Source organism: Achroia grisella, unplaced genomic scaffold, assembly GCF_030625045.1.
Source record: "Achroia grisella isolate CSIRO2021 unplaced genomic scaffold, CSIRO_AGI_Agris_v1 utg146, whole genome shotgun sequence".
Classification (NCBI taxonomy): Eukaryota; Metazoa; Arthropoda; class Insecta; order Lepidoptera; family Pyralidae; genus Achroia; species Achroia grisella.
In genome coordinates this window covers 3,534,334-3,561,279 of record NW_026712636.1, presented here as the reverse complement: position 1 = coordinate 3,561,279, position 26,946 = coordinate 3,534,334, and the positions used below count along the sequence as shown (strand labels likewise).

The 26,946-nt window shown below is 36.7% G+C and overlaps 1 protein-coding gene across 1 annotated transcript; it reads left to right on the top strand.

The window, feature by feature from the left end:
* The first annotated feature begins 1,255 nt into the window (after positions 1 to 1,255).
* Positions 1,256 to 16,523, top strand: LOC131855554 (uncharacterized). The gene is made up of 8 exons (XM_059206830.1): positions 1,256 to 1,418; positions 4,708 to 4,818; positions 5,527 to 5,693; positions 6,717 to 6,804; positions 9,706 to 9,807; positions 12,965 to 13,081; positions 15,352 to 15,521; positions 16,184 to 16,523. The coding sequence occupies exons 1-8, from the start codon at positions 1,331 to 1,333 to the stop codon at positions 16,289 to 16,291; spliced, it is 951 nt and encodes a 316-aa protein (XP_059062813.1). The 5' UTR covers positions 1,256 to 1,330; the 3' UTR covers positions 16,292 to 16,523.
* The last annotated feature ends 10,423 nt before the right edge of the window (positions 16,524 to 26,946 follow it).

The following is a 26,946-nucleotide window of genomic DNA, read 5'->3' as shown; positions in this document are numbered from 1 at the left end:
TTGTATTTTATTTGTAAATATTTGACCTGTAAATGATTTTAAACGTACATCGAATTTCGTACAACGTTCTCGCGATTTATTGTCTACAATTATTTTTATATGCCCATCGTTAGGGCGTTTTATTGTATATCTAATAAATTTTTACATTTTTTATAATGTTTTAATTTATTTATATTTCTAATAATGTTTGTTTTGTTTGAGTTTGTTTTGTTCCGGACTACTCTAATGCTGGCCGCAGCTGATCATGATCATGAATGTCTACATTTTAAAACTACATTTATGCATGTAGATTTCAGAATGTAGACATTCTGAGGTCTAAGATTAACTTTCGTTGTTTATACTGCGATGGTATCAAACAAGCATACGGTCCATCTGATGGTAAATGGTCTCCGTAGCCTACGGACGCCTCAGACACCAGAGGTGTCACGTGCGCGTTACTGACCCATAAGAAACTTTATACCCTTCTTGAAAACCCACATGCTGTAGTCTCGAAAACGTCGGCAGGAAGTTCACTCCACATTTAAATGACTATTCAAAAGTGCTTAAATTAAGTTTATTTGAATAAATGATTTTCTATTCTATTCTATTCTATTCTAAATTGTACGCGGGAAACTCCTCTGAAACTGCACTATCCCGGCAGCGTAAATCATTACCGCAGACGGGCGCACAATTCCACTATCGTCTTATCATCCTCCACTGGTGCCCCACCAGTGTAAACCGTTAGCGCAGGGGGAAGGGGATTGCTAGTAATTTGGATTGATAACCCCATTGCTAGCAATGTACCATGTCAGGTCGACATCCACGCGGTTCCCCCTGGAAATCATCGTGTTAAACTCCTGGTGAATTTGTCACGATGGGCTAACTGTCCTGACCTCATGCTCATCTTATCATGCTCCACTGATGCCCCGCCAGCGTAAACCGTTAGCGCAGGCGGGTGCACCATTCCATTATAGTCCATTAAAAAAACAGGACAAGACTTTGTAGAGGCTCCCTTTACTTGTGAATATTTAAATTAAGTAATTACAGCATGTTGTGATCTCCACTCGTGCCACGCTAGCGTAAACTGTTAGTGCAGACGTGTGCACCATTCCGCAATCCTCCATTAGACTTTGTAGAGTCTCCCTTTACTTGCGAATATTTAAAAATATCTTAACTATGTATATAAACATTAGTTAAGTAACAAACATGATTAATTAAGTAATTACAGTATGTTATCAGTGAATACGGGGTAAATCCGGCTAGCTACGAGCTGGACCATATGTATGCAATCGAACATTCCTCGGAGACTACTAGCCACATATAGACGTGTCAAATTTGTATATATATAAAAATGTTGCGAGAAATTGGTGTGGTGTTGTCAATTGTTGCATTTGTTGTGGTGACTGCAGATATAGCTAATTTAAATAGTTGTGATATTGGTAAGTTATATACATAACATACAATATATTCACATATATACAAAGAAATAGATTTGAAAGTGATATTGAAAATTGGAAATTTCAGCTATTTACTAAATGTATATGAAAATATATACGGTACTAATATATGTATATATAATATTTTTTGTTTGTTGTTGTTCTTACTGTACTATGAAACAGCTCAACCAATTTTGACGGGACATTCTCTATATAATGTTGTAAGGAGAGACTTTTATTTTAGAAAATTAAATTTATGTAAAAAAAGTAAAATTCCACACAGAAGAAATTGTGGGTAACAGCTAGTGTCAATCATAATAATAATAATCAAATAATCAAACCAACGAAATCCACCACGCATCGAGATTTCTAAATTCACCCAAACAAGAATAATATAATAAAATCCGGACTCCCTTTATCACAATAATACATTTACCACTGCGTCATTGAGGTACTAGTACATTTACCATTGACATATAATTTAATCAACAGAAACATCTGATGTATACCTAAATGGTTGTCATAGCAACCATCTTAAGCGTAGGGTATTCAATATTAAAGACTATTGCATCAGGCTTTTTTATCTAAATGTAAAGAATTTAGTAGAAAAACAGCTCTTGCTTCAATAATAATAATAATAATAAGAAATAGAAATGGTAAACAATTTACTATTGTTTACCATTCCAGTGTCAAAAATAGAGATGATGATATATGGTGATGTAGCCGCAATTGGGCTGTAAATGCGCATTTTCGTATTGCGTATCCAATTTACCATTGTTTACCATTCCAATGACAAAACTAGTTTCTTTTTGGGCTAGTCTAATACTGTTGACCGCAGCTGGTCTTTACAGTTTCATAGGACGATAAGGGGCGAGTGCAGGTGGCACTCAAAACCCGCAGAAGGATTTATGGTGAGGCTGAAGGCCAACTCCTGCTTGACGGATACGACTTTAGTCGCACCGCTTGGGGTTCCGAACCTCGGCTCAGGCCGTCGTAATTTCGATCCCAGTTTGAATTAGATGGGGAATACATCGGAGGGGACACAAATAGTGTGAAGTGCGGTTATATAGCCGCAATTGGGCAGTAAATGCGCATTTTCTAGATACGTTCGTATATAATGCATCAATGACAGTGTATCCAATTTACTACAAAGTATACCGTGTGAATATCAATGTCCGGGCACTTATTGCTTATAAAGACCGTGTCCGCTACACAATGTAAGTTATGACGGCCTCAGTGGTCTAGCGGTTTAACACACCGCTTTACTTCCGATAGTCGCGGGTTCGAATCCTCGCACGGTACAAACATTTGTATTCATTAGTATGATTATTTGTATTGTCTGGGTGTTTTCTATATACCTATATATTATATATTTACAATAACATATAGTATTTATATGAGTTATCAAGTATACTTAACACACGCTCTGCTTACTTTAAGACTAGACGCTGTGTGATTTTCAGGGATATTATTATTATTACAAGAGTTACATAGTCTTGTAATAGGGTCATTGTAACTTCCACTTACGCACTCGTCTACAAGTAATCATTATGTTTCTGCAATATAATCGATAACCCCGAGAGTGTATCATACAAATATAGCAAACAATATCATTGTGCCCATACAAGATATATAATTATTGTATCTTAAAAAAAAATAAGTAAGACGTCACATGTTTTTAAATTTAGAATACTGAACTCAAAAATATTTGCTTTATTTTTTACGTCACGTTTTTTAATTTAGAATACCGAGATAAAAATATTTTCTTTAGAATACTGAACTAAAAAAAAGTTCTTTATTTTTGACGCCACATGTTTTTGAATATAGAATAGTATTTGGTATATATTTTTTACGTAATTCAAATTGTATGCTGTTAATCTACTTTATGGAAAGTAATATCTGTAGTCTTATACGTGAACAGGACAAGATAAGTGATCAAATATCATTCCTAAGCACTGTTGTATCATGGCCTGAGCCGAGGTCCGCACCGCTAGCGGTGCCCTCAAACTAAAGTCATATCCGTCAGGCGAGAGTTGGGCTTCAGCCACTCTATAAATCCTTCCGTGAGTTTGGAGTGTCATCTGCACTCGCCCCCTGTCGTCCAGTGAAGCTGTAAAGGCCAGCTACGGCCAACAGCATTAGTGTAGTCCGAAAAAATGTAAAGATACAACGATTGTTTAAAAGAGCAACACGCAAGTTTCTTTCTCATTCTTCTTGTGATGAGGCTAATGAGCGGTAGATTAAAAGTAGGATAACTATGACTATTCAAAACTGCTTAAATTAAATTAGGTGAATAAAGGATTTTCTATTCTATTCTATTCTAAAAAACGGTCCACCATACCACTACATGTCTCATAGATATATCAGCGTGCAATTAGCAGAAAAACACCATTACATTATCATGCACAGATAAAATGTCCTATTCGGTACATTGTGATAGTCAAAACACTTTACATAACAAAGTTTAGCAGTGCGTGCGCACCAAACATATCGGTAAAGGTTAAAATGTCAACTGTCATTATATTAAACCGGAACAAAAGATCACGACACGTTTTTAGTTTGTCTATGAATAGAATGTGCGCCCCGCCTTCGCTAACGGTATATGCTGGCGGGGAACCAGTGTAATATGGTAGGACTTTTTTGATGGATCATAATGGAATGGTGCACCCGCCTGCGCTAATGGTATACATTGGCGGGGCACCAGTAGAATATGGTAGGACTTTTTTGATGGTTGATAATGGATTAAGCACCCGCCTACGCTAACGGTATACGCTGGCGGGGCACCAGTGGGGGATAGTAAGATTGTTTTTTAAAGGATACAAATGGAATGATGCACCCGCTTGCGTTAACGGTTTACGCTGACGGGACACGAGTGTAGAATGATAAGATGGACATAGCATACTAGTGGGGCCCCGGGCCACGAACGCTTTGAAGCTGTGAAGTGACTCGACTCCAGCTGCGTCGACCTCAATGTCAGGTTACTTTTGGTCCGGATATATATATGCAAACAACCATTCCAATTATTAAAAATATTAGGCTCATCTTTTTTTTAACTAGATGGCATTGTATTCCTGGTTTGTTGGCTAGCTGTGCGCGCGGTTTTACCCGTGTGAAATTTAGAGCCTATATGTTATTCTGATGCATAAGCTATTAAGGTAATATATTACTGTAAAGTTTCAGTAAAATCCGTTCAGTAGATTTGCGTGAAAGAGTAACAATATATTATAAGTATATTTAAGTATATTATATTATTAAGATAAGATTTAAATTAAAGTTTGTTTTATAATTACAGTTGGCAATGTATGTACAGTAAATCAACTCCGCATAACACCCTGCAGATCGAGGAGAGCCTGCATTTTGAAGAAGGGAACCAACGTCTCCATGTCCTTTGACTACACTCCAAGTAAAGGCCTACATATTGTTTTTTTATAACTAGAAATAGAATAGAATAAATTTTTATTTCGAAAAATTTAAGTAAGATTTTATCTGTACCGTGGAAGTCGAAGCAAGTTTAACAGTCAAAATAACAATGGTACGGCGATCAGAGATTTACACCAGCTTAAACCGAACTTGAGAACTAAAAAAAATTGTGTTCAGATTTTTATTTCTGTATCTCTCTCTGATGATGTTTGGCTGTGTGTTGATTTGTACTATATTTATATTATATATGCACAGATGTAGTGTGTATAGTTACTGTTTTAATGTAAAACACACTATACTATACTATAATGCAGTAAAAATATTATATGTTAAATATTATTCCTCGATTATTATGCCATGTTTTAACCCCTAAAATCTCACTTTTACCATAACCATGTGTCGATTTCTAACATCTATCTGTAAACGAAAATTCATACCCAATTGTTATAGCTAGCTATATATATATATATATATATATATAAAATGGCAATTATACTAAAACTAGCTACCCCCCCTCCCCCCGGCTTCGCTTGAGTATACATATATTCTACGTATAAACCTTCCTCCTGAATAATTCTATCTCTTACTAAAAACTGCATGAAAATCAATTGTTTAGTTTAAAAGATCTAAGCGAACAGAAAGCAGAAGGGACTTCATTTTGTACTAAATCTAAAGATGGAAACTGTTTCAGATTTCTCCACAACAAAGCTGAAGACAGCCGTGTATTGGGCAGACACAGGTGCTATATTCCCTGACCTGGGCATCGCTGATGGATGCACCCTCACCACCTGTCCGGTGGTGTCCGGACAGGATGGTACCCTCAACTACCACCTAGTTATCGGGAAAAAACTACCCGTGGTAAGTAAACTTTTCTAAGAGTGAAGTATTTATGTTAGGGTTAGTTGAAGTATTTAGTTATTGGAAAAAAATAATAAAAGAGAAGAAGAATTTTAAAATATAAAAAAAGGTAGTTTCATTATTACTTAGTATCGTTAAACTAGTTACATATAACCCCACGCATCTCTATGTGGAAGGAGGGAATTTTTATAAGCTACGGCATTCGGTCGATTGTACTTTAAATACTAAAGTGAATTGTATGTAATGGCCTTTTAAACCTACACCCATGTCACAAGTCACGGGCGCTACATGGGGTTTCTCTCCCGGTCATCAGTAGCAGCATCAAAACCTAAGTCGTCATAACTAGTGATTCTAACACATACATTTATCAGTACAAGGAGTTGATATTCTTATATTTATTATAATGAAGATTTAGCCTAGTGATTTATTAAGCGATATTACGACCAAGATGACGTCAGATTAAATCTGACAGTCACCAAAAAAACACGCATCACCCCTCTAGATTAGTCTTTTGAAGATTTCCCTCACGATAAAAAAATGCCTCCACACTGAATGTCTTTGTTCTTACTATACGTATTTTGTTTAAGTCCACTATCGTTTGTATTTACAAACAGTAGTGGAATTAAACAAATTATAATTAATACAATGGAATTTCGCAAAATAACACCTAATTCTGTAAAATACTAAAAATGTCTCAGTTATTTATTTTGTTAAATTCCACTATCATTTGTATTTACAAGCTGTAGTGGAATTAAACAAAATAAACATAATAATTAAAGAGGAATTTCGCAAAATAACACCTAATTCTATAAAACATAAAACAATGTCTCGGATATTTATTTTGTTCAATTCCATTACCGTTTGTATTTACAAATAGTAATGGAAGTAAACAAAATAAACACAATAATTAAAGTGGAATTAAGCAAAATAACACCTAATTCAATCAACATAAAGAAATGTCTCGGACCTCCGCTGACAGATTTTATGAAAACATTTTACATTATTTTCTTTTTATCATTACAGGGCACTTATATATTCAAATGGATCTTATGGAATGAAGATAATGAGGAGCAACAGTGTTGTTTCAAAACCCCCGTCCAGATTAGGAAATGATCAGTAATATTAGTAATGAAATATTGTAAATAACTATATATACTGTGTAAACTTAATAAAACTCAATGTCTCAAACCATTCTCCTTGTATTTCTTATCATAATTGTTATCGCCGGGTTCAGAACCTAACCGTCTGAAAGATTAAAGTATTACGTATTAATGTATGTAAATACATGTAGATATAATTATATTGTAGACCAAGAAACAAATAAAGCAGGGTGGACTTTTGAACGCTGTTCAAGTCGTGTTACAGAAATATAAATAAACTAGGAGAGAAATGTAATGTGGACTAATGACCCCGTTGCTAGCAATGGACTATGTTATATCGACCCTGGAAATCATGGTTAATTCCTGGTGATTTATTCACGGATAAACTTACCTGACCTATTTATCCTATCATCCTCCACTGGTGCACCGCAAGCGTAAACCGTTATCGCAGGAGCACTAGTCCATTATCATCCAATAAAAAAGTATATATATATAAACCTACATTTTATTATAGGTACCTATGTAAGGTAAGGTACTTATAATATAAAAATGAGCGATCGCTGTCTTTTAACGACTGGATTTCTTAAGGACTGTTGTGTAAGAATATTTTTTTAAATCAAGACAAACTATGGGCGCTGTTGGTAAGACGTATATTTTAAAAGGTTATAAATAATGGATCATTAGAAAAATAGTTTTTAAAACATATATATAAATATTGCCACCGTCAACGTACCAAGTCTACTTGAGCCGACTGGTATTGCAAGAGACGATGGTAAGAGACCAGACGGTATGAGTTTGATTCCATGGAAGATGGGCCGGGTGCTGGTATGGGATGCAACCTGTGCAGACACGCTGGCCCCATCCCATCTACATGGAACCAACAACAGAGCTGGTGCGGCATGTGAAGCGGCTGAAAAAGCCAAAATATGTAAATACAGGGGTCTAGGCTCCGAATATGAATTTGTCCCATCCGGTGTCGAGACTCTTGGTCCGTGGGGTCCTAGCGCTATAAGACTTTTCAAAGAAATAACGAAAAGGTTAGTCGACATCACAGAAGACCAAAGAGCTGGCAGCTACCTTGGACAAAGAATTAGTCTAGCTATTCAAAGAGGGAACGCTGCCAGTATCTTCGGAACGTTGCCTAAAGGGACCCCTTTTAATAATATATTTTAGTCATCATATTATAGGTTCTTAGTTCTACAATTAGGTTATGTAAATACTAGTAATATAAAGGTATGTCGGGCACACTGTGTGTATATATTAAAGACAGTGTGCCCGACACATTACATATACGACGACATATATAAGATATATTCATAATCAATGAATATATATGAGAATACTATTATCAACATAATAGAATCAAGAGTAAGGATAGTTAGAATTTTTGTCTGTTTGTCAGTGCGATTTTGCGCGCTAACTCCAGCAACTGCTTAATTTTATTTTTTATTTTTATTTATTCGTGAAGCCTGTAAGGCCACCAGGAGGCTTCTGCTCTTCTTGGAGGAGCTTGGCTGAGTACTCTAGTAGTATCGGCTCCACACGCACAACGGCCCAGATGAGAGGGTACATGCGGAGAACATATTACATTACGTTACATCGTTTTATTTATTCTTAACAATTTACATTGTGTTAAATTGGTTTTTTTTCACTCAGTTTACAAACGATAATTACAATAATTTCTTCATTTTGCACAGATTTTTTTATTTTTTCAACAAGAAAAACCAGTAAGTTGGCAAGTAAAAACAAAAGAACTTACAAACAACCTGGGAGAGAAAATTATCTATATAAATACTTATTCGCAAAAAATACTTATTATTACAAAAATAATACCTTAAAAAAATATTGTTGTTACGGTAACCACGGCGTATACTCAGGTAGCATGCGCCATTGTACCCAAAAACTAGCTCATAGTTTACAATGCAAATATACGTAAATAACAATTATTATATGTCATCATAAATTTGATACTGATCCAGTTTGTATATGTATAATCTTCAGTATATTCCTTGCGTTCTTTCAGAGTACCTAGTATTTAAAATCTATAGTAATCACAAAAGAACAATTATAACTTATGTCTGTTGTGGGCAGTATGAATATTTGGCAAATCAATAATAGTCATCATAATTAGTTAGAGGGATGATAATAATAATAATCTTTTATACAAAATAAAAGATGTGAAAAAAAGAGAAAAAATAAATAATAATCTTAGACATTCCACACATCTAGTTCCATGTCAAGCAGAGCTTGTGTTATGGGTCCTAGACAACTAATATAAATATACATTTTTTGTAGATACATACATAATATATATAGAAAACATAGACAACACCAAAGTGATACAAACAATCATACTCATGAATACAAATGTTTGCACCGTGCGAGGAATCGACCCGGGAACATCAGGAGTAAGGCGGTTTGCAAAACCCCTAAATCACCGAGGCCGATATCTTAATAATATTATAAAATTATGTTTATATAGTTTGTGAATAATATTATAAAAGCCAAAAAGTTGTGAGTATGGATGTTTGTTTCTCTTTCACGCAAAAACTACTGAACGGATTTTGATGAAACTTTACAGTCATATAGCTTATACATCAGAATAACATAAGGTTAATATAATAACTAACATAATAACACATAGGCACATTTAGGTGGCAAGCGTGGATACAGCTAGTTATATTATATTTTTCTTACAAAGTAAGTTGCTCGACCACTGAAGTATGTGAGACTGAGGCATACAAGCAGACGTTTATGTTGTCTACAATGAAAAAACAAAATTAAATAAAACGACGAATGTATCCAAATGACAGAGCTTGGTACTTGTAAATATATATAAAGTAAACTGGGCCCTATTAATGCTTCATTATTATATTATGACAATTATTATCATAGCGGATGTTATCAGTAAGTTTCTGGAGCGAGCCCCAACATGTCGTATTATTTCCTTCTCTTTGTTTGTCTTTTTGTCACTATCAACTGTGAATATGTAACAAGGAAAATATGCAAAGAGGGTGAGTACATACTTCTAATATACATTTTTTTAAATATTACATGTATGTATATTTCGGTTGGCAAGCTATCAAATCTACTATTATTTTCTCATAAAAATAAACACCTATTCCCTTAGTACATACTTCGAGAATGGTATAATCTTTTGTTCATTGTTATCTAATGTTTTGATAACAATAAACAAAAGATTATACCATTCTCGTTTTAATATAAACTAAAATAAAAAATATTTCTCAGAAATTTGGATAAAATTACTTTATTCGTTTGATAGTTCGCGTATTTACTAAGACAGGAAAATGGCTATATTTCATTATCGGATCAAATAATACAGATTGTATTTATATATTCTATTTATTTCCTCTTAGAAGGCTTAACTATAAATAATAAATAACCCTATGATAATGAACACAACGCCATCTAGTTCCACGGTAAGCAGAGCTTTTATTATGGGTACAACTTATATATTACTTTTGTAAGACAAATATATGTAAATGTAAATATATATTTTTTTAATATTTATAAAAGGAATAATACAGACAAATTATATAAAGCAGTAGGTATATTACATTTTGCTTGAATTAAAAGTTCTTTTTGTTACTACAACGGTTGCAAACGAGCATACGTTTAAGTAGAGCTACTCCATCTTGATTTTGTTTATCACATTATTTGAGGTCAGTGCACTATTGTTAATATCTTTTCAACCGTCTATCACGAAGGAGGATGTTTTCCATTTCGATTTCAATAGATTTCAATGCGAACTAGTGACCCCATGGCTATCTCTATACGAAGTCGGTCGATCCCCAAGAAACCCCCGAAAACGTCGGGTCGTTATGAATTCTAGATAAATTGACCACGATCACAGTGTACGTTACCAAGAATAAGATCATTACAAATTGTGTTATTCTTTTTGTAGTAGAACTTCTATATAGACGGGGTGTATTAGGATTTTTTGGTCACGAAAAGGCGTTACCAAGGGTTAGTACAACAACAGCCGGCGCCAGGAAAGCGGGGAGTCGACTAGAGTCTCGGCGGCTACTCAGCCATTGTTCTTAGGAATGGCATGTATAAGGTTTAAGATTCGAAATAACGCCTGTAAAACATCCGACGTGCGCTCTGATGTGTAAGTATAGGTAGAATATAGTAGACTATGAATGCACTTGCCATAACACGGGAAACCATGTGAGTGCTGAAGTGCTTTCGGATGCGTACGTATATAATTCTGTTATTTTGTTTGAAGAAATAAAAATAACCTGGCTAACTAATCTTTCAGTATAGATGGCGCTTTAGTGTTAGAATGCGGAAGACACATTTCCTTTTTTTTTATGTAATTGCAATGTTTAATACAGATACGTCAAATCGGTGTTTCAATTAACAAGAAATTAGAAGTTAGCTTCCTAATTTCTTGTTAATTGAAATTCGAAGACTTGTCCGTTAGAAGACCCGACAGAAAACTTTAAGGGGGTCTTCCTATGTGATGGGTTGAAAAAATCGATTTTTTTTTTTCATAAATTGCTCCCTTAACATGTCTAGAATACGGTAGTAAAGCGATTTTAGAAAATTCGAAGTCGTTTTAAAGATACAGCAGGTAAAAGAAAGAGCGGTTCGGAGCGGTGAGTTGGCAGTTAGAGACCGGGCCTATTGTGTACCGTCGGCTTTATACCTGGCCTCCCTTTTATTAATATATTTGTTTATACAAGTTTAGACACGTTTCTACAGACTTCGGGCTGTTAAAAAGTATAAAACCAATAAAGGAATAGGAGGAAAAGGAGCAGGTAAACTTACTGATAAAGTTATCCAAGAAATTACAAAATTCTACGGATTAGCAATTCGACGCCATCCAGATTCGCTTGAAGATATGAGAAAGGAAGTTTGGGCAACGTACTATCACAAATGTTCTTCTGATGAAAACCCTCAGCATCAATTTTGTTCAGAAGGCGAAGACAGTTGGTGTAAATGGCGTAAGGCTGAAGCTAATAATGAACTGGACCAATTTCATCACGATAAACCACCTCTAATTCCGCAAGTCCAAGAAGCTATCAAACCGGTTTTCGAAGATTTATCGAAAGACGAATTATTAATTCGTTGTTTAGGAGCAGAGACACAAAACAATAACGAATCTTTGAATTCTTTGATTTGGACTTTCGCTCCTAAACATCTTCATTCTGGTCCCAAAGTTGTTGAAATTGCTAGCTACTTAGCAGTTATTATCTTTAATGAAGGTTTTCAAGGTATTTTAAAAGTTATGTCGATTATGGGATGCCCTGTTGGTCGTGAAGCCCAAGCGTATGTTGAGAAACGGGATGAAAAGCGAATCTTACGCTCTGAGCGGCGCGTAAGTGATGTCGTTAAACAAGCCAGGATTGACTCAAGAGCTGAACAATCTGCTTTAAAAGAGTTTCACGAGGAAGAGGAAGGAATACTCTATGGACCAGGCATCGCCGATTGAGAGTAAGTTGATATTTTAATAGTTTTTAACGGACTTGAAACTTTAAACGCGTTTTTCTCAAAACTGTGTTTTTCAAACTTTCATCCATTGTATCTCAGAAACGGCTGGACCGAATTACTTGAAATTTACAGGGCACACTCAATATATGTAAACGCATGGAATGAACTATTATCAATCGAAAATTTTCAAAATTTCGATTTTTTTATAGCAAAAAACAAAAAAAAAAAAAGCCTAATTTGCAACTTTTATTTCAAATGTCTATCAAAAATCCAATTTTTTTTATATTCATTTGATTATAGGTCATTCCGTGCTTTTAAGCCTACAAATTAAAACGCCGTTTTTTTTTTTTTTTTCAGATAAGCCGATCAGCCGGAATCGTGGAGGAAGTGGGAGCTCTTTTTTTCGAGGCGGGGGTGTTCAGAGCGCTGTAACTCTAGTTTGACTGAATATTTTTAGCTGAAATTTTATATTTATACTGTCCAAATATGTGTTAATAAATGATAAAAAACTTGAAGCTCTAAATATTTACTGGCCGTAGAAAAAAATCCTAAAATATCCCTAAAAAACAGGCCGTCACATAGGAAGACCCCCTTAAGCAAAAATCTTGTTGCCATTGCTTTTTCCACTTGTCTGTTGCCATACGTTTTTTTACTTGTCCGTAGAAGTTATTTAAATACATACCCACAAAAATAATCATTTATATTTTTTTGCAGTCGACAATAGTCAATGCAGAATCAACTACGTAACTGTGGATCCGTGTTTGCATGGGCCAAGATTTTGTAACATCAAGACGGACAAAATATACGATATCGATGTGAATTTTACACCATGTAAGTAGATACTTATATATATATATATATATATATCCTTACTAATATTATAAATGCGAAAGTAACTCTGTCTGTCTGTCTGTCTGTCTGTCTGTCTGTCTCGCTTTCACGCCAAAACTACTGAACTGATTTAAATGAAATTTGGTACCCATATAGCCTAGACGCCGAGGAAGGACATAGGCTACTTTTTAATGCGAAAAAAGGGTTGTAAGGGGTTGAAAATGGTAATGCAAGGTTATCTTTATGCGGTTGAATACACACTTATTATAATAATGGCTTAACTAAAAAATTTGATATTTTGGAAAGTCTACTTTATAATTGTGTTATTAAGTCTATTTTCAAAAATTTTTAATTTCTGTATTACACCAGTATTGTACTAGATATGCGACTTATTAACGCTCATATGTCATAAATAAACATACATGTCATTTGTATAAGCAGCGCGCGCAACTGATTATTGTCAATCCGTTGTCTCCTTATGAATTTAAATGAATAAACGTTTGCTCTGCAATTTTATTTTATAAATACATAAATATAATCCTGGTAGAGCCTATAACTGATGACCCTGCTCTTGGACAAGAGCGTAAGAACATATTATTAATATTTTTATTATTCAGGTTCGGAATACGCGTTTCTCCATTCTGGCCAGTAGAGTCAGAGATATGGTTCGCGCAAGTAGAGGGATAGTTTGCAATTTAGAATATCACATCTATTATTTTGATTTAACAAAATTTTATTATGTTATTGGCCAACTGGACCACCAATTTTCAAAAGAATTTAAAGATTAGTTTAAACTGTTTATTAAATATAAATAAATATGACATTTAAATTTGTAAATATCACATTGTCACCATTCAAGGGGTAAAATAAAATAGCAGATAAAACTTTTTATGGAAATTCGTCATATTTGAAGCTAGAACGATGAAGCTTTTTTCTTACGCTTTTTTGGGTCAGTTTATTGAATAAATACCTTACTAATATTATGAAAGTGAAAGTGACTCTGTCTGTCTGTCTTAAAAGCCAAAACTTCTGAACTGATTTAAATGAAATTTAAAGTCTAGATCTTGAGATAGGACATAGGTTACTTTTTAATGCTAAAAAGGGTTATAAGAGACTGAAAGAGGAATTTTTTAAAAGTTTAAGCTTCAATCTTATTTTTTTGCGTATTGATTAAATATAATTAACGAAAATGGGTTGTAAGGGTCAAAAGGGGAGTTAAAATGTTGTATGCATGTATGTCATTTTTTAAAGCTAGAAACTTGAAACCCATAGTTTAGGCTGTTGAGAAAATATCAGTACCTATCGCCACAGGACTCAGCCATAAATGGTTACAGTATAGCGACATCTTATCATTGGTACATGATGACACTAATATAAGTAGCATTAAAAAAAACAAGAAAAAGGGTTATAAGGGGTTGAAAGGGGAGATGTAATGTATGTATGGTATGTATGGAAGTATCTTCATTTTAAAGATAGTAGTTTGAAACTTAGTTTTTGGCTGTTGATTGAATTGTATGGAATTATGTATGGAAATTTCATTTTTGAAGCTAGAACGATGAAACTTTTTTATTGGGTTAGATTATTAATATATATTTTTTACTATTTGCTCAAGGTCACTATTTTACGCGGACGAAGTCGCGGGTACAGCTAGTATATATATATATATATATATATATTTAGGTGTTATTTTGGGAAAATAATAATTTAGTAATCATTACATATTATAAAAAAAGTCGCTGTCGCTGTCTGTCCATCCCTATGTATGCTTAAATCTTTAAAAATACGCAACGGATTTATCAAGAATTTTTTCAATTGATAGAGTGATTCAAGAGGAAGATTTATATATAATAATAATGTACGGAAACGCGCGCGAAGCTGGGGCGAGTAGCTAGTAAAAAATAAAATAAATATATAAGCCTTAATGTTATTAGCTGTCCCACTCAGTGTTTTAGAATGGGACAGACTACTTTACAGGCAATTGTCTGATAATAAATTAGTATTATTATGAAAAATGCAGTCGAAGTCGCGGGTACCGGCTAGTATATTATTGCTGTCACTAATACATTAGGTAATTGCAGATTTCAAAAAAAAATAAATAAATATAAAAGCCTTAATATTATTAGCTGTCCCACTCAGTGTTTTAGAATGGGACAGACTACTTTACAGGCAATTGTCTGATAATAAATTAGTATTATTATGAAAAATGCAGTCCAAGTCGCGGGTACCGGATAGTATATTATTGTTGTCACTAATACATTAGGTAATTGCAGATTTCACAGCAGAAAGTTTACGCTATGCCATCTATGGGGACGTCGGAAATATGTACACTTTTGACACTATAATAGACGAGCCGAGAAGTGCCTGCGACTCGGTCGACTGCCCCCTGAGGCGAGACACGCACACCGCTAACTTCAAACTCAAACTGGACAAGCGTGCTTCGGTAAGTCAAAGAAAATAAAAAAAAAATCTTATTTCTACAATAATAACATCTTTCAGAAAGGAAACATAATAATAATAATAGTAATAAAATCTCTGGACAATTCACACAACGGTATCTAGTCCTAAGCTAACCAGAGCTTGTGTTATGGGTCCTAGATATGTAATATAAATACATAGATATTTTTTTGTAGAACACCTAATATACATAGCCAACAACCAGAGCGATAAAAACAATCATACTCATGAATAAAAATGTTTGCACCATACGAGGAATCAAACCCCTGAACCACCACGTATAAGACAGTGTGCAAAACCGCTAGACCATCGAGGTTATAAAAGAAGAAATATATTTTTATTTTTTGCAAATAGAACAAACAAGAACATGTGTTATGGTTATTAAACGACTGATATAAATACACCCCGACCTCTCATGAATACAGATGTTTGTATCATGCGAGGAGACGAACCCACGACCATCGGATGCGAAGCGATGTGTTCAACAGTTAGACTCATCACTTAAACTGCAGGAAATATTTTACATCTATTCAATAAACATTCGCAAATTGATTGGTGAATCTTTTTGCAAAATGTTTGTTTGAGGTGGTCCTATATTTATTAAATATATAATAATATAGTATATAGTTTCTATTATTTATATTTCAGGGCAAGTTTCCCGTCAAGGTGAAGTTTTGGAACCAGGATGACGAGTCCCAAGTTTGTTGTTTCACCTTCAACGTTAAATCGAATAACTTAAAAGTAAATGAAATATAAACAAATGTAATTAATTGACATATAATTAAGAATATAATGTGTAGAGTAGTTGATTAAAATCTGTTGCCTAATTTGACTTAAAAATGGGATTATACACGTGGAATTGGTTAGAATAATAAGAGAAGTGAAACGATTTGTGAAAGGAAAAGAGGTGTATTTGAGAAATAGAATAAGCAAGAAAACAAAACTAGCAGTAGAAAAATTTATATTACAATAAAAAGTATATAATAAAGATGATCTTACAGAAATAAATAAAAACTAACGCATATATATCTGCAATGCATACTCTACCTTATTTATTCTTTGATTATGATTGATAATTTGAATATGAGGAACCTACACTTATAGCAAAGTGCAACAACTTAAGAGCTTTAAGGCAGTTAATGGCAAAAGAACATAAAAATAAATAATTAATAATATCGTGTACAGCGTGATTATTTTATAAAGTTACACTCTCAAAATTAAACATATATGAGCGAAATATATTATTTATACATCCCTGTTTAAAAAAAAATATATATGTGCTAACTTATTACTACTACAGATAGACAGACAATTATTATTTGTGTATAGTTTTACTTAATATTAAATTATAATTTCGCACTCTGGGTTAATTAATTACACTATATAATTTTAATAACACACCACTAGTTAATTTAAATGTGTAGTATAACAACTACAAACTTTAACCACAGATAAGATAATATTCCTTAATATAACCTTTGAGAATTTTCATTTTATTTTATAAGACTATTCAAAATAGTACGGTTCTGTATCATAGGTATCCTGGAGATATAAGACGAGACTATTATCGATGTTAATTTAATGATGGTCAAATTTTCAACACTAGTCAAAATAATTTCTCATAATATGATTTAATGAAAGTTGAGCGTTTCCTCTTCAGAGCTGGACAATTGACCATTCGCTTTCATTCCCAAATAAAGGTCACGGATTCTAACTGATGATAACGTCTCGTTACATGAGGTGAATGTACGAGTACAATCGAATTCATTTATATCAGGTCACCAACCAATGGTCGTTCTTTTTGGAATCAGTATACCATGAAATCAAATGGACCTTTTGAGCACCTATATCATAGAGCATTCAAGTTTGCTTCTAAAAACGAATTACTATTTAGGATTACGTAGATACCTAAAAAGATACAAACCACAGTCTATTTGCGATAAAATTGGTTAGTACAGTAATAAAAGATCATGCTGCAATGGTTACAATAAATCGTGTGCCGTTAAATCGAGCTTATATTTTCTTGATCCGAAATTGAATTGGAGTTTTTTAGATATTAAATTAGTGTAACTGATCGTAGACCTACTTAGTAAAATGAACAAGCAAAGAATAAAAATGTTTGCGGGTAGATCAAACGCAGCGTTGTAAAGTCAAGAGGAAAATTGCAAAAGATAAGTTTTGTCTGAAACAATGCAGTTTATAACAATTTCTTACAATTCAAACACAAATTTATGGAATACTAAATAAAACTCTGCATATTTTTTTAGTGGATGGATGTTAATGGAATGGTGGACTCGCCTGAGCTATATATATATACGTTTACGCTGGCGGGGTACCAGTGGAGGATAATAAGATGCTCATCTTATCATCATCATGGTGTACCCGCTTGCGCTAACGGTACATCACGCTGGCGGGGCATCTGTGGAGGCTGAGATGATGAGCACGAGGTCAGGTCAGTTAGCCCATCTTGACAAAAGAAATTTATCAAGATGGTTTCCAGGAGCAATCGCGTGTAGCTCAACGTAACATAATACATTGTTAGCAATGGAATCATCAGTCTACATTACTATGTAATATTATGTTATCTGTGACATTAATAAACTCCCCCCCCCCTCCTTAAGAAAATTCAATCTGTTAAGATTCGCAATTGTTTATTTTTCTTAAATTAAGCTTTGTAGCATGAAAAATCCTGAACGCTTGCGGGTCGATAGCCGAAAGACATTAAATTAAGTATTGTCTCTGGTGTTAGTGCATCTGTAGATACACGTTCTAGTATAGAACTTACTACAGTATATACAATTATCCGACCAATATTTTTAAAAGATTGTAGAAAGATATGATTGTAGATTGAGTTGCTGGTATAGCTATATCTACCTATACATATGCCCTTCAACCGCTTTCTGTTATCACCCAATAGTTACAGAATGTCATATAGTTTTAAGCTCGCCACTTGTACATCATTACATAGTATAAAACAAAGTCTCTGTCGCTGTCTTTCCGTCCTTATGTATGCCTAAATCTTTAAAATTACGCAACGGATTTTGAAGCGGTTTTTTTAATAGATAGAGTGATTTAAGAGGAAGGTTTATATGTATAATAAATGTACACCCGTGCGAAGCCAGGGTGAATGGCTAGTTTATTATAAATAGTGCAATAAAGTAATAAATATCTACCAAATGTATAAAAAAAACGTAGGAATTTAAACATGTTTCTTCTAATACAACTATGTTTCATCACTCTACCTTCTAATAAGACAGCTGAGTAGATTTATTGTACAAGTGTTCTTACTTTCATTTCGCTGTTATATCTTATTGAACACAATGACTTCTTCAAAATAGATTCACTATCTTAAAATCAGCAATTAACCCGTCATTTAACAGTGCCGTCATTCAGTCACATTAAATGGATCTGATAGCAAGTAATTATTAAGTAATCTGTCTGATAAGTTAATTAGTATATATACTTGAGGGTTAAGTTACTGCCTATATAACAACAGAAAGAACAAATGCTGCACTTCATGATGTATTTGCTAATTTAAAGACATCTGCCATCTGATTTTTAACAATAATAATATCTCAAGACGATTCACACAGCGCCATCTAGACCCTAGCTAAGCATAGCTTGTGTTATGGATACTAGACAACTGATACATATACATAGATTGTAAATACAATCATAATATACATAGAAAACACCCAGACTGATACAAACAATCATACACATAAATACAAAATGTTTGTACCGTGCGAATAATCGAAGCAGCAACCATCGGAAGTAAAGTGGTGTATAGTGTATTGTGTTTAATAAGATATAAAACAAATCATTGTTTGAGAGGCTGCTATAGGAGTCTGCTGAGATCACAATGCCACACTGCACTCATTTTAGCCACGTGCGGTAAACGCCTTTGAAGAAAAAAATAGCAAAAATGCTCATACTGTAACATTGCATTATCAGGCGTAATGTAGTGTATAAATTCAGTGATAATTATTTACGGAGAGCACTAAGTGGATATATTGAAATCAAATCAAAATATCTTTTGATAAAGGTCTATTATAGACTCTTATAATATGTCAAATCTACCGTCAGTTCTGAGTGATTTCGAGATAAGAAGAACTGACAACTGAACTGAAACTCAGCTCTTATTCTATTAAAATGAGCTTGTACATGTTTACAAAAATATAGATTTATTTTTAAATTCAATTATGGAGAATAGAGTGACCACCAGCTTATGTTATTGCAATTTTGTTAAAAGGAAATAGTCTAATAAGTGGTCGTAACCCGAACAGACCAGTCCTACTTAAGTAAAGGTTATATAATATGTGCAAATACAAAAAACCGTAAAAAAGTTTACAACGTAAAAATAAGTTAGAAACGTAAGGAAATTATAATTCTTACCATTTATTATTACATTTATATGATAGTGTTAAAAGTAAGTAATACGCTAAGGTTTCGTTTTGGCTAAAGTGTTTTTTTTTATGTTTTCTTCATTCTAGATTTTTCCCCTCCCATCGATCCCCCTTCTAATTCAAACGGGGATCGAAATTACGATGGCCTGAGCCGAGGTTCGAACCCTTAGCAGTGCTCTCCGACTAAAGTCATATCCGTCAGGCAGTAGTTGGCCTTCAACTGCTCCATAACTCCTTCCACTGGTTTGGAGTACCATCTGCACTCGTCCCCTACCGTTCTGATTTCGTGATGAAACTGTAAAGTGCTAGGGCCAAGAGCATAAGAATTTTTCTAAAAAAAAAAGTTTTAGTATTTTATATGGTTTTATCGGCTGTACCTGACCAAGAGCATAAGAATTAAAAAAAAAAGTTGTAGATTTTTATACGGTTCTATCGACTATTCGTACCTTTATTGAAACCTATACAATAAAACTTTGCATATTGTACACATCCAACTAGTATTTTGATATTGTATTAGGACCTTAAGACCTCAGAATTTTTCAACAGTTTATTATTTCTCGCATATCAGTAAACAGGTACCGTTCCAATTGATATTGTTTAGTAATTGGCAATATGCCATAAGATAAAACGTGAAAGCTCTACCTGGGACACTGCACAGGGCATTGAAGGTCGTTCCCCTTACATTCCACAAGTAGCTATAAACGGGCAGCCGTTAAACTGCAACTTAACAGTTTCCACGTCCTAAGCATAAGAAGGCAACATTCTTAGGCCTTAAATATGTAAGGTTAATATGCCTTTTCGTTCTTATTTACTTAGTTTAATATCCTGGAGGAAGACACTTTTTATGTCACTTGGATAGAGGTGATTTGATGAGAAGCGATCAGGTGATCGCTTACAGTACGAACTGTTGAAAAATCTCAGTTTCACGTCCTAAACATAAGAAGGCAACATTCTTAGGCCTTAAATATGTAAGGTTAATACGCCTTTTCGTTCTTATTTACTTACTTGAATATCCTGGAGGAAGACACTTTTTATGTCACTTGGATAGAGGTGATTTGATGAGAAGCGATCACCTCAGTTTCCACGTCCTAAGCATAAGAAGGAAACATTCTTAGGCCTTAAATATGTAAGGTTAATACGCCTTTTCGTTCTTATTTACTTACTTGAATATCCTGGAGGAAGACACTTTTTATGTCACTTGGATAGAGGTGATTTGATGAGAAGCGATCACCTCAGTTTCCACGTCCTAAACATAAGAAGGCAACATTCTTAGGCCTTAAATATGCCTTTTCGTTCTTATTTACTTACTTGAATATCCTGAAGGAAGGCACTTTTTATGTAACTTGGATAGAGGTGACTTGGTGATAAGCAGCGGATATCACCTCAGTTTCCAAGTTCTAAACGTAAAAAGGCAATATTCTTAGGCCTTGCAGGAGGTTAACAGGAGCAGCGCGGAAACGCCTAAAACTGTTAATAGCCGCCAACATCAAGGCTGATGAAGCCTTAGAACTCTGCCGGAAGCCAATGCGAGACCAGCCCTCAGAGGTAAGATCCATCAAGCGCCCACGGTCAGAGGAGGTGTCCCCAAAGGAGCATACGCACAAAGCGCCTCGCGTGGCGCAGCCGACGCCCACCGGGAAAGGTACCCAGGCAGCGGAGACTGCAAAGTCACCAGCGCCTACTGTACCTCAGACACCTAGAGTCACATACCAGGCACTTGCGACACCAGGTGGCTCTTCAAGCCCAATGGTGTTTGCACCAACAAGTGTCACTAGTAGCTCAACTAAGCGCTCTACGAATACGGCCCACCAGTTGCGAACGCCTGCACCCAAGCAGCGCGTAACGACTACAGGGACGAACGTAAACGCAAAGGAGGAAACTGCAACCTATAAGGACGCTCTCAAATCGTTCCGAGTGGGGATCCGACACACGGCCCCAATGACGGACGAAATGATGAGCATGGTGCGCTCCTCAGTTCTCCGGGAAGTTGGCAAAATCACGGAAGCTGGGAAGGGCCCTCGATTTGTAGGTTGCAGTTTCAAACCTGGTTGGCTGCTAATCACCTGCCAGAATGAGCCGACCAAAATATGGCTGGAGAGCATAACGCCCTCCCTAAAACCCTGGGCCGACGCAGAACTCTCTGTGTTGGACGAGAGAGCGATGCCCAAACCAGCCATTGGAACGGCCTTCATCCCCAGTTCGGAGACAAGGTCGGTCGATGAGGCACTCAGAATGCTGAAGTCCCAAAATGACTGCCTAAATTCCGAACTGTGGAAAATACTCAACCGTAAGGCTGAAGAGAACGGTACAGTCCTGACCGTATCTCTGGACGAGCCTTCGGTTGACTTCCTCAAAACACAGGACTATAAAGTCAACCTTGGCTTTAAATAGGTCCTGTTCCGGGTCAAGGGGATCTCCACGCCTACACAGCAGCCTACTTCGGACGGTAATGGAAGATCTGCCACAGAAATACCCACACCATCCGAAGCGGCGAAGGGCGTAGACACCAACGCCAAACCCGCCAGAGGCAGCTTTCCCCAGCCAAAGGGGACCTCGCAGACGAGGATCCCCAGTTTCAAGACGGGACGGAAAGATCGCGGCAGGAGCGCCACAGCTTCCAATCGCAACCCAAAGGGACGCCCACGTCCCACAGGGAAGGCGAAAGGAAGCTGCTAACACGCCCACACGCAAGAAATGTATCAGAGCCAACATTGTCCAGGTCAACTTACATCATGCTATGGCAGCAACAGCGGTCATAGAAAACCTCTTCCGCAAAAACGACCTGGACCTTGCTCTGATACAAGAGCCATGGCTCAACAAAGCCACGCCTTTAGGCCTCAATGCCTCAGGTAATATTCTTTTTAATACCACTGGCACTAAACCTAGAGCATGCATTCTTTTTAATAAGAAACTAGATTTTCTGACTGTTCCAGAACTATGTACAGATGACCTAGTGACAGCCTTCGTCAATTTCCCTGGATGCACAGGGTCAAAAGTACTGGTCTGCTCTGCATACCTACCTGGACATGATGAAAACAACAAAATCATCAAAGACCCGACAACCGGCCTACAGCCTGTGGTGGAATACGCCCGTAAGCACAAGGCCGAACTCCTCGTGGGCTGCGATGCAAACGCCCATCACACAAACTGGGGAAGCTCTGACATCAACACCAGAGGTAAGTCACTTGATGATTTTATACTAACCAACTGTCTTCAAATCCTAAATACAGGGTGCACACCGACGTTCGTCACTGCCACAAGACAAGAGGTACTAGATATAACACTCGCGACCGACAAACTGGCCGAATATATCACTCATTGGCATGTCAGCAATGAGAACTCCATGTCTGATCACAAGCACATCAGATTCACAATTGAGGCTGCAACAGACTCAAACCCCATACTCTACAGAAACCCAAAGGCTACAGATTGGCCTAAATACAGAGACAGTCTTACAAGCCTAATTGCGGACCTTCCGAAGAGTATCAAATCTCCTCTAGAACTAGAACTCGCTGTGGACATACTTCTAAGTGGCATAACAAGTGCCTACCAGAACAACTGTCCCATCAAAACCAAAACCGCCAAATGTAAAACACCCTGGTGGAATAAGAGTCTAGAAAAGCTGAGGAAGAAAACTCGCAAATTATCCAACAGGGCTAAAAAGGGACCTTTCGAATGGGCCCAATATAGTAAAGCCCAAACGGAATACTACTGCGAAATTAGGAAAGCCAAAAGAGCATCATGGCGTGCTTTCTGCGAGGAGATAACTCAGACTCCCCAAGGATCCAGATTACACAAAATGCTTGCCAAGGCGCCAAATAACCAAATTGGACTTATGAAAAGGCCCAATGGTACCTATACGACATCAGGGGAAGAAACTCTACAGCTGCTATCTACAACCCACTTCCCTGGTTCGGTTCATATCTCAAGAGATAAGGAGAATCCTCCAAGCTCACATCTACAAAAGCCCAACCATGAGGCGTGGAACAGAGCTGCGAGGATTTTTCGACCAAAACAAATTATATGGGCTATAAAATCTTTCAAGCCATATAAATCATCGGGAGAAGATGGAATTTTCCCGGCCCTGTTACAACAAGGGCTTGACATCCTATCTCCCTATCTGGTAAGAATATTTAGAGCCAGCTTTGCCTGGGGTTTTATACCAGAACCATTAACGAAGGTCAAAGTTACCTACGTACCGAAAACCGGTCGAAGAGACTACTCGCAGCCAAAGTCTCACAGACCTATAAGCCTAACCTCTTTCATAATAAAAACCATGGAAAAGGTTCTGGACCAACACATTAGAGCTACAATCCTCGAAAGTGCTCCCCATGCACAGGAATCAACATGCCTACCGCAAGGGACATTCCACAGAGACCGCCTTGCTCGAACTCACCGACAAGGTCGAGAAGGCCTTTGAGGACAAACAAATAGCTCTATGTGCATTTCTCGATATTGAGGGTGCTTTTGATAACACGCCCATAGAGACCATCTCACAGGGACTCATCCGCAAGAAAGTGGATGAAACCACCACTCAATGGATCAAAGCAATGCTCTCAAATCGAACCATTAAAACTACTCTTCACAATAGTACGTTAGAAATCCGACCTACCAAAGGATGCCCTCAAGGAGGCGTTTTATCGCCACTGCTGTGGCTACTAACGGTAGACCAGCTCTTAGATGTTATGACCAAAAACCAATTTGAGGTACAAGGCTACGCAGACGATTTAGTAGTCATGGTCAGAGGGTTCTGTGCAACAACAATATCAGACCGCATCCAAAGAGCACTAAACATCATAGTTAAATGGTGTAAGGAAAATGAATTATCAGTAAATCCTGATAAAACAGTAATTGTTCCGTTTACAAAAAGGAAGAAACTTGACAAACTTGTCATGCCTAAAGTAAATGGAAGAATATTAGAGTGCTCCAAAGAAGTCAAGTACCTGGGCGTAACCTTCGACCAAAAACTGACATGGAACACACACATAGACAACATAACTCAAAAGGCGAAAACATCCCTAGGAATAAGCCGATGGGTAGCGGGGCCCAGATGGGGAATCAACCCCAAAATTGCCCTATGGCTTTACACAGCAGTGGTGAGACCGCTTACCACCTATGCCTGCGCTATCTGGTGGAGGAAAACCCTCCAATCCACAGCCGCCACCAAGCTAAACAGCCTACAGAGAATTGCTTGTCTGATTATTACAGGAGCCATGAGCACCACGCCGGGAGCAGCTCTAGACGCATTATTGGACTTGACGCCCCTTCCTTTATTCATACAGGAAAAGGCGAAAGCCAATATGCTCAGAATAAGTTCCCAAAGGAGGATATCTTGGCATTCCCTGGCCATAAAAACTATACAAGACTCGATTATGAGTGATCCTATTCTGGGAATGCCTGAAGACAACATGGCACCAGAGTGTAACTTTGTACAATATTACAAAATCGAAATATCTGGAAGAGACGAATGGCAAAATAACCATACACCGTCTCACTCAGAGCATGACCTAGTCTGGTTTACAGACGGGTCCAAAATAGGAGATGATGTAGGATGTGGAATATGTGGTGTAAAACCCAAAATCTGCAACTATATAGGCTTAGGAAAATACGCCTCAATCTTTCAGGCCTTCTTACGCCTTAATTAGATGTCTGGAAGTAATCCTAAGCCTCAACTACATCAATCAGAACATATACATTTATTCGGACAGTCAAGCTGTTCTACTAGCACTTAACTCGTACGAAATCCGTTCTAAACTTATTAGAAACTGTATCCTGCTACTAAATGAAGTAGGAAGCAGAAATAATATTATTCTGAGATGGGTCCCCGGGCTTTCAAATATTGAAGGCAATGAGAATGCCGACCATCTGGCAAAGTTAGGGGCAAAAACCGTCCAACTGGGCCCCGAACCCTTCTGTGGTGTGCCTCGTTGCCTAAAACTGGGACATCTCAAATTAATAACCAAACGAGAAGCACTGAATCACTGGCAAGAAATGCCAGGATTAATACATTCAAAAGACCTTATATCGGGCTTCTCGACCAAATACTCCAATCGATTACTGCTATTGAGTAAAAACAACATATGCATGATGACTAGGGCCCTCACAGGACACTGCAAATTGAACAAGCATATGGCTAAGCTAGGCCTATGCACGACTAGTATCTGCAGATTCTGCCAAACTGAAGAGGAAACGCCGCTTCACATCCTATGTGGTTGTAGCCCACTCATGCATAAACGAAATATCTCCTTTGGAAAGTTTACACTCTTTCCCGAGGAGATAAAAACGATCGCTCCTAAGAATATCCTTCAATTCTTGTCCCTGACGGGTCTAGGTAGCGAACTCTGAAAAGGGCGAGCACAATAGATCTTTGTAGGTCGCAGTGCTACAGGTGCTACACATCTGACAATAGCCCAAACAACCCAATAAAAAAAAAAAAAATAGGCCTTGCATATGTAAGTTTAATACGATTACTTGAATATCCTGGAGGAAGTAGCTGCCATTCCAGTCACATACATATAAAGGTATGTGGCTCGAATGGCAGCTAGAGTTGACTTTGTAGGAAGTGGCAACTATCGACTATTGAGGGGAAGTGGTTAGGTACCATGTCAGGTTGACCTCGATACGGTTATTTAACAATATCTCAGGATAATTCACACTGCGCCATCTAGACCCGAGCTAAGCAAAGCCTGTGTTATGGGTACTAGACAACTGATATACATACATAGATACTTGTTTTTGTAATTACATACATAATATACACAGAAATAGGGGGGGAGGGGATTGTTAGTAATGTGGACTCATAATCCCATTACTAGCAATGTCCCATGTCAGGTTGACCTCCACGCGGTTCCCCCTGGAAACAATCGCGATAAATTCCTGATGAATTTGTCACGATTGGCTAACTGACCTGACCTCATGTTCATCTTATCATCCTTCACTGGTGCCCCGCCAGCGTAAACCGTTAGCGCAGGCGGGTGCACCATCCCATTATCATCCGTAAAAAAA

Bases quoted from the DNA above. Each gene is read 5' to 3' on its own strand.
- LOC131855554 (XM_059206830.1), top strand. From the start codon at position 1,331: ATGTTGCGAGAAATTGGTGTGGTGTTGTCAATTGTTGCATTTGTTGTG. The intron at 9,808-12,964 runs GTGAGTACATAC...ATTTTTTTGCAG, and splicing joins AAGGAAAATATGCAAAGAGG to TCGACAATAGTCAATGCAGA. The intron at 13,082-15,351 runs GTAAGTAGATAC...AGGTAATTGCAG, and splicing joins CGATGTGAATTTTACACCAT to ATTTCACAGCAGAAAGTTTA.